This window comes from Hypomesus nipponensis, chromosome 9 (genome assembly GCF_054491055.1).
Source record: "Hypomesus nipponensis isolate SF chromosome 9, ASM5449105v1, whole genome shotgun sequence".
Taxonomy (NCBI): Eukaryota; Metazoa; Chordata; class Actinopteri; order Osmeriformes; family Osmeridae; genus Hypomesus; species Hypomesus nipponensis.
The window spans coordinates 21,261,303-21,276,609 of NC_140369.1; the positions used below are offsets into that span (position 1 = coordinate 21,261,303).

The 15,307-nt window shown below is 43.6% G+C and overlaps 1 protein-coding gene across 4 annotated transcripts in view; it reads right to left on the reverse strand.

Moving 5' to 3' along the window:
* Nucleotides 1-15,097, reverse strand: part of plekha6 (pleckstrin homology domain containing, family A member 6) — a 133,433-nt gene extending 118,336 nt beyond the window's left edge. For 2 of the 4 annotated variants that reach the window (XR_014766553.1, XM_084704564.1), the window contains exon 1: nucleotides 14,686-15,097. Coding sequence is in view for 1 of the 4 variants with exons in the window: in XM_084704564.1 (XP_084560690.1) it covers nucleotides 14,686-14,828 (143 nt within the window). In the remaining 3 variants the exon portion in view is untranslated. The remainder of the gene's footprint in view (nucleotides 1-14,685) is intronic. The other 2 variants (XR_014766554.1, XR_014766555.1) reach the window with 2 other exon arrangements.
* Nucleotides 15,098-15,307: the final 210 nt, after the last annotated feature.

A 15,307-nucleotide genomic window follows, 5' to 3' on the forward strand; every position in this document is an offset into this window, starting at 1 on the left:
CCAAAGACAGAGATTACTCAAAAGCTAACCTGAACAAGTGAGTCTTCACTTGTCCCTTAAAACCCTCAACATTTTCAGCAAACCTAATTCTGGTTGGCAAAGCATTCCAGAGTCTTGGTGCCATAGCGGCCAAAGCTCTATCCCCACGTCTTCCGACGAGTGCGTGACGTCGATAGCAGATTTGTATTTATAGTCCGGGAGTCAGGTGGCTGAGCGGTTAGGGAATCGGGCTAGTAATCTGAAGGTTGCCAGTTTGATTCCCTGCCGTGCCAAATGACGTTGTGTCCTTGGGCAAGGCACTTCACCCTACTTGCCTCTGGGGAATGTGCCTGTACTTACTGTAAGTCGCTCTGGACAAGAGCGTCTGCTAAATGACTAAATGTAAAAATGTAATAGATCAAAGAGACCGGAAGGGGGTGTGTAGGTGAATAATATTGGCAAGATAAGCAGGAACTTGACCATCTAAAGTCCAAGAGTTCAGGGGTTCCCAATCTGGTCCTCGGGCCTCCCTGCCCTGCATGTTTCCTTGTTCCAACACACCTGATTTAAATGAATGGTCGTTAGCAGGTTTCTGCATAGCTAGATAACGACCCATTCATTGGAATCAGGTGTGTTGGAGCAGGGAAACATTTAAAACATGCAGGGCAGGGAGGCCCGAGGACCAGGATTGGGAACCCTTGCTATAGGTTATGGTGAGAAATTTGAATTGGATCCTGTAAATTACAGGAAGCCAGTGATGGGAGCATAGTAGAGGAGTGATGTGAGTTCGCCTGTTTGACCTTGTAAGTAGCCTAGCAGCAGCATTTTAAATGGATTGTAGATGGTGAAGAACAGATTTGTTGAGTGAGGAAAAGAGAGAGTTGCAATAGTCAATACGAGAGGAAATGAAGGCATGAATAAGCATCTCCAGTTCTGACTGAGAGACTACAGCCCTCAATTTACTAATGTTGCGTAAATGGATAAAACAAGATTTGGTAAGCAATTTGATATGACTTTCAAAAGATAGGGATTTATCGAATTTTTTATGGCGTCTATGCAATGTAGGAGCCTTGAGAGTTTGGATGACTCATTTTGCTGGAAGGTAAAATTAAGCTGAATGTCATCTGCGTAAAAGAGATGTTAAAATTGCGTATAATCTGACCCAGAGGCAACATGTATAAAGTAAACAATATTGGGCCCAGCACTGAACCCTGTGCAACACCACAAAACAAGGGTGATGATGCAGAGTGGGAATCCCCAATAGAAACATCAAAAGTTATATCTGAAAGATAGGATGTAAACCAGTCTAGGGCCACCTCTGACATGCCCACCCATTTATGTAATCTCTTAATCATGATATTGTGGTCAACTGTATCAAAGGCAGACCTGAGGTCTAGACGTACTACGAAAGAGCATAAACCTACATCACAGGCCATCTGAAGGTCATTATAGACTCTCACAAGGGCGGTCTCAGAAGAGTGTCTCTTCCTAAAACTTGACTGAAATTTGTCATATAGCTCCAAATTCTCCAAAACTGCTGTAAGATGATTAGCCACAAGCTTTCAAGAATTTGTGTGTCCCATTCATCCAGAAATGATGCTGTACGCTGATGATGATGATAATGATGATATACGCTTTCACTCAATAACCCTGGACTGTCATGTGTGCTACTACTCATATGAATACCTCCAGTCCAACCATCGAAACACCAAACCAACCATCCAACCACCCAAACTCCCAATCACCCAACCACCAATGAAAACAGCCTGTTATCTCAACCTGCCATCTTAGATCAGTGTGTGTGTGACCAGTGTTGTGTAGGATACTTTCAAAACGCATTTTGTTACAGAATACATGCCCAAAAATGTATTTTGTAACGTATCCCGTTAAGTTACTCAATCTGAGTAACGTATTCTGAATACTGAATACATTTAATTGCATTTTATAAGTGTAGGAATCGCGGCCATCAAATCCTGCTTACTAAACTGCGTTTCCCAATAACGATGGATCTTAGTTGTTACGAGGGTTCTCTATGAGCAAATTAACAGACCATCGTTATTTCTTACGTGCGTTTCCCGAACATGCTCGTAAGGAGAACCCTCTTAAGAACTACTTGAGAGTGGATGAGAGGCATGCTTTGGCCAACCATGGTACGTGAGTTTGCATGTGATGGCCATGCATTGGCTTAGCCAATAGTATTGCAGAAGGAACGAACGAGAGGCAATTACATGGGAGCGATAGATGTTGTGTTCGTACAGTGTAGGAATCACCAGATAGAAGTTTTGGGAAATGCATGGAGTTGCCTTACTTTATTTTGAGAGGGAATTAACTTGTGAAACAGATAAGTATTGTAATGTAATCCATTGATTTCAACAATGTAACTGTATTCTAAATACCAACTATTTAAATTGTAACTGTAACAGACTACAGTTCCTCATAATTTGTATTCTGAATACTTAACGCCGGTACATGTATTCTAACTCTAGACATTACTTGAAACAAGTAAGATACTGTAGGGATTGTAAGACTTCAGTTCACCGAAGCACCCGCCTGGAACAATGTTGACCCCCCCCCCCCCCCCCCAATTGTCATTGTATAATTTGCACCCTGGTCTCACACATTCAAAGTGAGACAGGCATTTCAACCAGTTCACATATCAGCTTGTAGTTCTCATGCTGAGAAGTAACGGATAACTTGTCCCGCTATATATAATTAATGGACGAGGCGCAGGGATAGAGAGGGCTCTTTGTTCTAAGAGTATAGAGCAGATCGTAACAATAGCGAACAAGCACACGTAAAAATTTTACAAATAATTTATTAAAGTAAATATGGAAAATATGAACAAGTTATGAACAGAATGAAATGGTCTTAGTTAAAGACAAATAGTACAGTTAATGATTACATTCCTCACAAATCATAGCTCACGCCAATGCCTTGTCGGGATGGAAAGAGCATTAAGGCCGATTTATACTACTCCGTTACGGACAGACGGACGGACGGAGTCGGACGGATTGGTTGAATTTATAGTACCCTGAAGGCTTTGGGTGCTGAAAACAATTCACTGCCAGAAGGGAAGGTGGCGCTGCACTGCGATGCCAGCTAGATTATCGAAAAGTCAGAGCAAATTTACAAATGAGCCGTTTCATCAATAAAACAAGCACATTTTCAGCAACTACACTGCCGATTTCTCGTCACATTTTAAGTCAGATGCTGATTTACATGTACTTACAGGTTCTTAATACGGACCAATCACAGCCAAGGGGTATCCGTAAAATGACGGATGGACGGATAGTCAGGCTCGGAGAGGGCGTTCCTTGACGGAGAGGGCGTTCACTGTCTCCGTAAAAACGCAGAAGGATAAATTGACCTTTACGCTTGATCAGGGTTGATCAATGATGCTGATATTGATCAAATGGGCGTTCGAGGCCCATTTGAAGAATCCAAAGTCAAAGCGCATCTGCGCTGCAGGGATCATGAGACTGAGTCTGCGTGATCTCAGTCTGTCAAAATTAGAATTGTGTTTTGGTTACTTCTTCTGTAGAATCGTTCAGGTAGTGTTGCACAGGCACTAATCTTGTTGAATCCCAGGATACATTTTGCGAGATCCTTTGGAATGCAAATCCTAACAGCATTTACCTTGCTATTGTTGGTTTTGCTTGATTCAGATATCGATGGTCATCTTAAAAGTTTTACACAGTCCAGAGTTAGGAGGAGGAGCTGTCTGAAGTCAGAAGTTTATCAGGGGAAGCTGGGTTCTCAACTCCCCCTCTTTCCTTCACACCTACCAAAGGTGTGGACTGGTCTCTAGCTGGTTCATAAAGTGTTCAAATATTGTTCTGGACATCCTTGTACAGTAAATATAGCTGTATGATTGTCTTATTATGTTAGTTCCATGTAGATACCAAAGATGACTTGGTTATCTTTTAACAAGAAGGAATAGTTACTAGAATCAAGATGACACAACATTAAAACAAAGTAACAAACAATAAACAAATATTCCTCTCATAATTCTCCACCTTCTACTCTTGTGGTAAAGGTGAAATCTTGAAGAACTTTCCAAGATGTTCTTTGTTGGAATTCCTGCCACAAACGGAGAGGACAAAAGGTTGCTTGGAGATGTGTTGTCTCAAGCAAGCCCTTTGAAGCTCCCTTGTCAAATATACTGTACAGCACATAACACATGCACAGTGCAATCCCATTAACTGCTCTTAGTGAGGAAGAGACAGAAAGAGAAAGAGAGAAAGAAGAGAGGTGGAGGAGACAGAGATGCAAAGAGAGAATAAGCGACAAAAGAGAGAGAAAAGGATAATGTCAGACAGAAACAGATATAGAGAATGGGAGACAGGAGAACTCTCTCTCCTGCTTCAGACAATCTAATTAAAAAGATACTGAATGGCCAACACAAGCATTAGATCCAGACTCTTACTAGCGCGATTTTTGGCTCCCCTCATCGGTGAGATTAAAAAGGAGATTTGTTTACAGTGAATATGGACTTCTGCTACAGGTGTTTCAGCAGAAGAAAAAGACAGAGTGAGGGTTTGAGTCTTTTTGAGAATGTCAACCACATTGTATCTACACAGAAAATACACCTGGCTCTCTCCCTAAATCCATCTCTTTCATTTTCTCTCTCACTTTAATACAGTATGTTAAAAGCACACATTATTTTTAACAGTATACAGTACGTCCACACCCACACACACCCCTGCAAAAGTACCCACGCACACACACCTATCCATTCACACCCAGAGGGATTGGCATCATTACTAAAACCATGACGTTGTCCCTCCCAGCGCCCCTGCCAAAGGTAGTAAAGGCAACTACAGGCAGCCAAGTCTTTTGTCAACAGGATGTTGTGTCTGATACCAGAATACCAAGTTATTAACACAGCAGATTTCTGCAGTGATGGTGGCTCAGCAACACTATGTCCATAAATACACAGACACAGGCACATAACACACACACACACACACGTGGTTGAACACACATAAACACTAGGTAGGTGATTCTGATGAAGTGAGGTAGCTGGTGTTTGTGTTACTGTAGTTCCAACAACACATATACCTGAGCCACAGGAACAAAATTGAACAAAACTGTGTAGAAGTGTTGTTGAAACTGAATGCTTGAATCAATGTGACCTGCAGGGTTAATGTAAGAGATACTTGTCATTAACACCAAAATTGGGGGAAGAACAATAGGAAACTGGTTTGTCTGTCATATGAGCGATGCAGAGTGGGATAGCTTGTCTTCATGATTGATGACTAGCTCCACCCAGGGGTGAAACTGTTCACTGCACTTTCCCTGTCACCCTCCCTACAGCTCCAAGAGTGTATGGCTGCAGCCGCCCGCCTCATGCCCTCCCGTCTCATGCCCTCCTGTCTCATGCTTCTACTTTTCAAAATAAAAGCTTGTCTGGTCCGCTATTTCTCCTTCCTACTTTGGTTTAGTTTTTTTTTATAGCTTGACTACAAACTAAAAATCCATTCTACGGCTGCAGCCTGGGAGGCCCGGTTAAGTTTAGGCGTCACAGCGACGGTTGAGGTTATCTGGGTCTGCAGGCAACGGGATGTACACGAGTAGTGAATAGTGGCTAACACTGCCATTCATGTTCCTCCTCACTTAGCTAAAGCCAGACTACAGTAGGGTAAGATTGCACACCTATCAGTAGGAGCCAATCCTTTCTGATGTGTTTCCCTTCTGCTTCAACAACGAAACACTTGAAACCGCATGAAATGGGAAAATGACAGTGTACAATTTTTATCAAGTTCATTGATTAAACAAATCTATTGCATTTATGTTAAGGTACATTTTTGTACAAATTAATTGGTGTAGTCAAGATATTTTCTCAATGTTACTTGAATGATAACTGTGTTTATTTGTGGTTTGAAGCATATTCAGAGGGGGATTGTGAAATGCTCGATAAAATCAAAGCAACACTTTTTTATCAAATTATTCATGCAAAAGACTGAGTATAAGAAAAAGAAAGCGAGATCATGAGGGTAACCAAAGGGACAGAAAAATTTTATTCAAGGGGAAGAAAGAGAAGCTAGCATGCGTTTCCTTAGAATTCCTGTTCATTACACTACCCGACTAGACGTAGATATGTCACAAAGTATATACGGTCATCTTCTAACCTTCACTACCTATCCAGATCTTGTCTACCTGTCCTCTCTTTCCGTAGGGCTCTGGAACTGCCAGTCTGCTGTGAAAAAGGCAGACTTCATTCCGGCATTTGCATCCCAAGCTTCTCTTCATGCCCTTGCGCTGACAGAGACATGGATCCGCCCAGAGAACACTGAAACTCCAGCTGCTCTCTCCATCAACCACTCCTTCACTCACACACCCCGGTCAACCGGGCTTGCTTCTTTCCCCACATATTAAATACACATCCACACCACTCTCTGTTACTGCTAAATCAGTTGAACACCATTATGTGATGCCAACTGATCCTATCAAAGCATGCTTAACCTGTTAATTAGTAGCGTCACGTATATGTGATCGTTCAAAAGCGGGCCCCACAGAGTACCGTCACCCATGTGATTCTGAACATTCCAACCGACTATTTTCCGATAGACAAAAACTATATGACAAACACTATAGTATGGCTTCAAAATTTACAATTAGGAGGCTAACAAGTAACACTAGCAGGTTGTAGCATTGCTACGAGTATTATGCTAGGTTGCTTGGTAACGGAAGCTAACTAAAGCTAGCTAGCTTTCGTTTTGAAAAAATAACTCACTCTGGTGGCAGCATCGGTAATATTTAGAGCTCACTCCTCTAAAGGTTAATTGTTTTTTCTCACCCACCAGGACCACTAGCCGACTTTGTGGAGGAGCTGGACATGCTCCTCAGTGTCCTCCCGGATGATGGAACCCCGCTGATAATCCTTGGGGACTTTAACATCCACCTCCAAGGAACACAGGTCGTCGACTTCTTGTCTTTCCTGACCTCCTTTGACCTGACGCTGCTGAGCACACCGGCGACCCACAAGGCAGGCAATCACCTAGACCTCATCCTGACACGTAACTGTATCACTGACTTAACCTCTGGAACCCCACTGCACATTTCTGATCACTACTTTATCCAATTCTCTGTCTCTCTCCCTCCAACTCCTCCTACCTCCCCTCCCCTCGTAACTTTCCGGCGCAACCTCCGCTCCCTATCCCCCTCCCATTTCTCCTCTATTGTAACATCCTCCCTCCACCAATATTAACAGTTGGTTCCCTAAACCCACCTTTCCTACCCTCTCACCCTCAATGACTGACCCAACTAAATGTCTAAACTCTTTCTCTCCCCTGTCCGAGGCAGAGATCTCTGACCTCATTCTTTCTCATCGCCCAACCTCCTGTCCCCTCACCTCTCTTTCAAACCATCTCTCCCTCCATCATAACTTTTCTTCTCCATGTCAACTCTTCTCTTACTTCCTGCACTTTCCCCTCTGCCTTCAGACTTTCTGAGATGGGTATCACTGGCACTGCACTTCAGTGGATCTCGTCCTTCCTGTCGGAAAGATCCCACCAGGTCTCCTGGGGAGGTAAAGTGTCAGGCCCCCGCCAGCTCTCCACTAGTGTCCCACAGGGCTCCGTCCTTGGACCCCTCCTCTTCTCTCTGTACATCACTTCCCATGGCTTCTCCTACCACTTCTAGGCTGACGACACGCAGCTGTACCTGTCGTCCCCCCGACCGATCCGGGGATCTCAGCTAGGATTGAGGCCTGCCTCACAGACATCTCCACCTGGATGACCGAGCACCACCTCCAGCTGAACCTCGCCAAAACTGAACTTCTCATCAACCCGGACAAACCCTCCATCTCCCACGATCTCTCAATCACCCTGGGATCTGCGATGGTGACCCCTTCATCCTCTGCCAGGAACCTTGGGGTTACCATGGAGGACGAGCTCTCCCTCATGGCCCACATTGCTGCAGTCTCCCGTTCTTGTAGGTTCACCCTCTACAACATCCGGAAGATCAGGAGATACCTGTCTGAGCACTCCACCCAGCTGCTAGTCCAAGCACTTGTCCTCTCCAAGTTGGACTACTGGAACTTGCTGCTCGCTGGTCTCCCAGCATGTGCAACCCGCCCTCTTCAGAGGATTCAGAACGCAGTGGCCCGCCTGGTCTACAATCTACCACAACGCTCCCATGTTACCCCGCTCCTCATCTCCCTCCACTGGCTACCCATCACGGCCCGCATCAGATTCAAGACCCTGGTACTGACCTTCCCAGCAGTGAACGGGACTGCACCCGACTACATCAAGTCACTCCTGCAGCCTTACACCCCCACCCACCACCTACGAGCTTCTTCAGACAACCGCCTGGTTGTCCCACCGCTCAAGACTGCCCGGTCCCAACACAAGCTCTTCTCCTGCCTGGCCCCCCAATGGTGGAACCAGCTCCCCACCTCCATCAAGACGCACTTGTTCCGGGAGTACAACGGCACTTAAGAATTCTTGGCTGGACTTGTCAGTTAGTTTCCTCCAGGATCACAATGACTCTTATTAAGTGACTCATTGCTCTTTTAGATTAGATATAACGAAGCTAAGTCTTGTACTCGCTGTGAAATATGTTACTGTTGATGATGCTAGTTGAAAAACTAGCATGTTAGCTAAGGTTAACTCCAAATTAGCTCACGGTTTTTATAGCAATAAAAAAAAAAAACAGCAATTTATTTTGTAGCCACTTGGAAAAAACATCCTTGTCATCTCTTTCTGCCTGAAACAGACGCTCTGAACACGGCTAAAGCACAACATATTTCAGACCCAGATTAAGAAATCAACAAATGCTGTATCACTTGTAATGGGTAAATAAAGTATGCTATTGCCTAGTACTAGATGTTGGTAAAAAGCTTGCTTATCTAGCTAGCTATAATCCTAATGTTTGCAGAAGGATCTTTGTGACTTAACGCTAACTAATGCTATTATAGTCAGAAAATGTCTCATAAGGGTGCTTTGGCCACTGAAGGGAAAACTTGGGCAACTCTGACTTACTTTCCTCTTCCTCGAAAAAAACCTACTTATGTCCATCTCGTCTGTGGAACAGTCATGTCTGAAGTGCTAGCTGCAAGTGCAATGTGTCGATCAAAGAGTATGTGAGTTGAATCTGCGTGCGTGATGCCGTTTGTTTAGAAAACGTGGAGTGGAATTCTATTGCTGAAGCCCAATTTATACTTAGGTCGCAGACACTTTTGAAAAGGTCGCCGACAGAAATGGCGTCACGGTCGACACTTAACCGTCACTTGAAAGTGTCGCCTACCAGGACAAATTTCTACTGGCGCTGATGTCGTCACATAGTGTCGCGCAAGTGTGAGATAGATAGGCTAGATAGACGGCACGCGTCGTTGACTGCATTGTTTTGAATTTTCAGTGAACGCTCAACAGCTGTTTAAGATGGAAGGACAAGAGGAGAGATTGGCAGAGCAGGTTAGAACATATCCACACCTTTATAATGCCTGTCAAAATTAGCTACAGACATTTTTCTCCAATCAATCACCTAGGTTACAAAGCGTAAACAATGTAACCATAGCTATGTTTGCCGAAGTATAAATGCAGCAGCTTCAGCGACACTTTTTTTTCTTTGTCTGCGACCAATTCAAAAGTGTCGGCGACATAAGTATAAACTAGGCTTAAGGGTATTCTCCCTACTGATAAAGTGGAATGGATTTGATTGTGAAGCAATGGAAAGATCTCTGGACTAGTAGACCAGTCATGCACTAATATTTTGATCGCAAAAGTGGGGGGGGGGGGTCGAAATGACTTTGGGACGTGACCCCCCCAAGTTACATTGCGGCGACGCCCATGGTTTCAAATGCTTTCAGCAAACACACATTTTCTTCAGGAAATGTACCTTTCTAGTTTTTATTCTTGTGCAATGGGAGTCAATGGCAGCCCCTAGATCCATGCGATAACTTTTTGTGAAATTTGGCACACTCATTAAAGACAGTCCCTTCTTTATTCACACCAAGTTTCATGTCTCCCATTAGATCACTGTAGCGCCACCAACGGGTCAAAGTTGGACTTGTGTTTACAAACGTAACTTTGAACCGTGTGACCGATTTTCAAAAATTAGTTGAGTTCAGCACACCCTATGGTGTCAATTTCCGGTTATATACATTTTCCACCATTTTGAATTTTAAGAAAACAGGAAGCCAGCAAACAGGAAGTTGGGTCGTATCTCAGCAAATCTTTGATGGATTCACACCAAACTTGCTGCATATACTCGGAACCCTGTTCTGAGGATGTCTAAAACGTTTTCTGGGTCACTTGACTGCTTGGCCACCTCATTACTGCTTGCAGCTATATTATATATATAGGCGAACTAAAACCCTTTCTTCAATTTTTTAAAAATTCAATTAAACATTTTGGTCCAGATTTGAGCATTGGCAAAACTGAAGGTGTCAGAATAAATACAAAACATGCGTCAAAGTTGTCGTGTGTGAGTCTGGCCAATCAGAAATAGCTGTGTCGTCATTAGAACCTGTGCGGTTGCTCTTGAGAAAATGCGCTCGGCTACACAGCCGGCAGTTCTCGAATCGATCTGACAGTACTTTGATGGCTACGTCACAGTGACCTAGGCTCGGCGCTGTCTCAAGTCGGACAAAAAGTCTAACCAAAATTCACTCTTTCAAGTCAGCCGTCGCTGCATGGTCAGTCCATGTCGAACGCACATATTGATCCGAAGACACAGTCGGGAGGTGAACAATTGCCTCCTTCTTTCGTGTACCAGTCTTTGGATCATTTTTCACGTGACCTGCATAGGCTCAGTACTGGTAGCTAGAGGAAACAGAAATGGCTGCTAGCCCAACTTTCTCCCCCCCCCCCCCCCCCCCCCCCCCCTTGTAATGAACAAAAGACTCAAAAAAAGATTTGTTCATTTTAATGAACGAGATTCAAAGGACCGTGTTAGTAAAATGATCCAAACTTCCAATCACTAACATCAATCCGTTTCCTCGTTCTTTTCATTCACGCCCCCTCCCTCCAAAAAACGATGTTACCAACTCTGATTGGCACTGATTGACTAGTAACAAAATTGACACTTGACCGCACCCAATCCAGAAGAAAATACAAAGTCATTATACACCAGGGACAACTGAACCATTTTTTCTTTTGATGCAGAAATACATACAGAATATTATATAAACACATTTAGCAGGGTGCTACACATACAAAATCGAAAGGAGGTCAATGTCAGCCATGCAAAGTTTGTTGATCTTGTGAACTGACTAATACAGCTGCCTGTATTCCCAGCGTTAGGGTCAGTTACTCATTCATGAAATAGGCCACAACACAGGACCGGAACAGTGTGTCAAGTGAGTGTATTCATGTGTGTGTGTTCTTGCGTTTATGTTCATGTGTGTATATTCTCATATCTGTGTGTGTGTTCATGTGTCTGTGTTCTCTTGTACAAGTCATTGTGTTCATGTCTGTGTGTTCTCATGTATGTGTGTGTGAAGTTCTATCCCTCTGGATTGAGCAAGAGCTTTACAGGGAGCTAAAGAGCAGGCTCAGCCAATCAAGGTCAGTGCTTTCCCTTGACCTTCAACCCTGACCCCCCCACATGGAACAACCGCCTAATTCCTTTTAGTATCATGTAATACCAATCTCACAGGAATGAGTTTAGCATTATAGCATTTAGACCAAACCAGTACTCTGAATCATGAAAAATGACCATGACTCTGAACCATGACAGGGGGTCATGACTCTGAACAATGAGAAATGACCATGCCTCTGAACGAAGGCTCTGAACCATGATTCTGAACCGTAACAGGTAACCATGACACTAAACAGCAAACTGTTCTAATTTCTCTGTGGTTCTAAAACTCTTTCAGTAGGGCCCCCTTTGAAACAGAAACATTCTAGACCGCCCTCGCAGTCTAGAATAATATCCTTGTTCTGTAGCTATATATACTTATGTCCTTACTGCTCCTTACACCCCCCCCCCATCCTGGGGTACCGCCCCATGCCTGATCACTACACAGGATTTGGATGAGAGAGCAGCATTAATGTCAGGTGAAAGGGGAACAACTTGTTCGGAATAGCAGAGCGGCTGATAGCAAGGTGAGAGAGTTGAGAGCAAACACAGACTGGAACAGAACTCCCAGGTAGAACAGGAGAGAACCGGCACCTGGTGAACTATTAACTTTCTGCTTGGTACCACTGCACTTTGAGCGCAGGTGACTCTACCGCCCTCTGAGGATTGAGTCTGGAAGTGCTACGTAGATGATTTTTGTCCATATCATAGAGTTAATATCACTAGAGTAAGCTACTTCCAAGATGGCGTCCCCATTCATTTCTATGAAAAGTGCTCAGTGGCGCAGTGAGGCAAGCGAGAGCATGAGACTGGACGCGGCCATCTTTCCACTTCCGTGTCTTCCGGTCTAGCTTTAAACAGTGGCTCTTTTTTTCCCTAGCTCCGAGACCTTGTGCACGCTTGCAACTAGCTGTACACATCATACTTTGCGACAACCAGTTGCGAGCATAGATTTATATGGTTACGAGCGTGTGAGCTATGTCATTGCAGTTGCAGAATCTATGGGCAGAATGGGGTGAACAATTTTATGTGTGACAACCATTTGCTAAACTTGCTAGAACAGGGCAGGCAACTCAAGCCATTTCTCCCTGTGCTCATTCAATATAAGTCTATGGCTCATTCAGCTCCATGTAAATCGGCTATCGGCCAATGTAAACTTTTGTGCTTGTGCCCTGTTAGTATCCGCGAGCACATTTGCAGGCAACTTTTATTGACGTAAGCAAATAAATGTGGTGCTAGTTTACCCATTTCGGATTGGTTTCAAACTTAGCAAAATTGGGAGAAATTATTCTATGAAAAAGCTAGTAGTATGAGCCAGGTTCGAGAATAGAACAAAAAATATTGGGGGAGATAGTTTTGTAAATGTTGACTTGAGTTAATAGAATAAAAACGACCGGAAGAGTCGGAAACCGAACCGTAAATGCAATACCACCTACATCCACCGGGGCCGTTGCTTCAAGCCGAGGGGCAGGGGCTTGGTCCATATGCAGCATGCGTGTGGGCAGTCACCCACAATGTGTATTAAGTACCCAAAAGCCATACTTTAGTAAAAGTAAAGATGCCTTACTGAAAAATGACTCCAGTAAAAGTAAAAAGTCACCTATTAGAATTATACTACTTGAGTAAAATTCTTAAAGTATCTGATATTTACTGCTTTTAAGTATCAAAAGTTATATTCTGATATTAAATGTACTTAAGTATTGAAAGTAAAAGTAAATGCTGTTAATAAAAAAGCAAAGGGTCAGAATTTTGAGAATTATAAATCTTATTATTTTAAGTGCTGTGGCCACCATGACCAAGGACAAGGAGTGTGTAAAAAATATGTATGTTTATGCTAATTATGATAACTAAACATTAACGTTGCAGCTCGTGGGATTAATCTTGATTTACCCCAATTTGTTTCCTGAGGTAGGATGTGGAGTTTTTGAATGCCAATATTTCAGTAGCTTTGGGTAAGCACAAGAGGCACTTCATCCGGTACGAAGAATCTTTCACTCCAACATAAGAAAACATTTCTTGCAGATATGGCAATGGGTGTTGGTCTTCGTCACCACCGTCATTTGTTGCGGGGGTAGCAGGTGCTCCCATTTCTGCTTTCATTATGAAATCAGTTATTGTAGAGTGGAATTCTACTCATGTAGTCGCTCGCTACCTCGCATCCTGGGCATCACTGGGAATCAACAAACCGCGGCTATGGGAGCACTTGTTTGCAATTGCACATTAACGTGATTAACCAATGATTCAACTTGCAAGCTAGCCACTGATTCGCCAAACCTGCTTGCTTGCAGTCTGTGTTCCACCACAAAGATAAATTTGATTTTGTAGCGAGTAATGAAGGTTTCAGTTCATCGGATTAAAAGTATCAGTTTTCTTTGCAAAATGTAGTGAAGTAAAAGTGAAAGTAAACAGAAATATAAATAGTAAAGTACAGATATCTAAAACAAATACTTAAGTACATTAACAAAGTATTTATACTTTGTTACTATACACCACTAGCCTGGCTGCCAGCCAACTTCTCCCGCCCACAAAAAAATTTGTTTGGGAAGTTGGGTCTGGAGGGTCTCGTATTGGGGACAACTACTGAAAACCCAGATTTGGGACGGACCAATGAAATTGCCAGGGCGGGCTTTATACGATGATGGACAGATGATCAACAGTAACGTAATCAACAACGTCACGAAAGAGCCCTTGGGTTGAATTCGTTTTCAACAAACAACATAATACGTTGCTCTGATTGGTTGTAGGTCTATCCAATTGAGCGAAGAGGCATTTGTTTTACGAGTTCGGTTGAAACACGCTCCGTACTCAAAGCCCAACGGAGAGTTTTCAGACTCATATTCTGACTAGAATTATGAGTATGACAACGTCAGGCTAATACACCACTGGTCACACGTGTAAACACACCAAGTATGTTGAGCACGGTAACACAAAGCTTTCCTGGGAGCAGAAGATAAACAGGTTCTCTGTGGGTGAGACATGCATGGTGCTGATTGATGTAGTTTCATAACTGTCTCCAAGTGGACGGAGGTGATTACACCCATTGATACACCTCATTAGCACCACATGATTTCCAGTTGCTCCAAGACCAGTCTAAACACTCCGATGCTGTAAATGTGTGTATGTTTATGCGTGTGTAAAACCAGTCAGGCATGCACAGCAAAACAAGCCCCACATGGGTCCTACCTGATAGATTTTTCCTCCATAATTCCTTCTTCCTTCCCTCCTTCTGTCTCATTCTGTTCCACAACCTTTTCTTTTTTCTCTCCTGTCTCTGTTTGTTCCACAATCCCTTCTTCCTTCTTTCCTTCTGTCTCTGTCTGTTCCATGACCCCGCTTTTTCTTCCCCGTTTTTTCTCAGAATGTTGCTCTGCAGTCGCTCTCTTAAATTGCTCTCTCTGTGTCCCCCATTGCTCTCCTCTTTAGCCTTCTCTTTCTCTATCACTAAGACTTATTTATCCCTCCCTGTCCCTCCCTCTCTCAGACTGTGGAATGGAAGCCAGAGTCCAGGGGCCAGTATGACTGGAATTTAAACAGAAGAGAGAAAGGCAGAAACAATTGCTTCTTTGCAGTAGTAACATCTTTTGTTTTTCCTCCCTCGTGCACACATATGGATTACACTCCCAGCAGAGGCCAGCTGGACTTTGGCTCCTTTCCTTCCCCGTCTCACTCCTCCAATCTTTCACTTTTGCCAGGGTCATTACTTAACCCTTTCAGCTACCCTTCACACACACACACACACACACACACACGTGGTGGTCTGCTGATGGGCTACTAACTGTTTACATAGTATGGGGGACCTCTACAC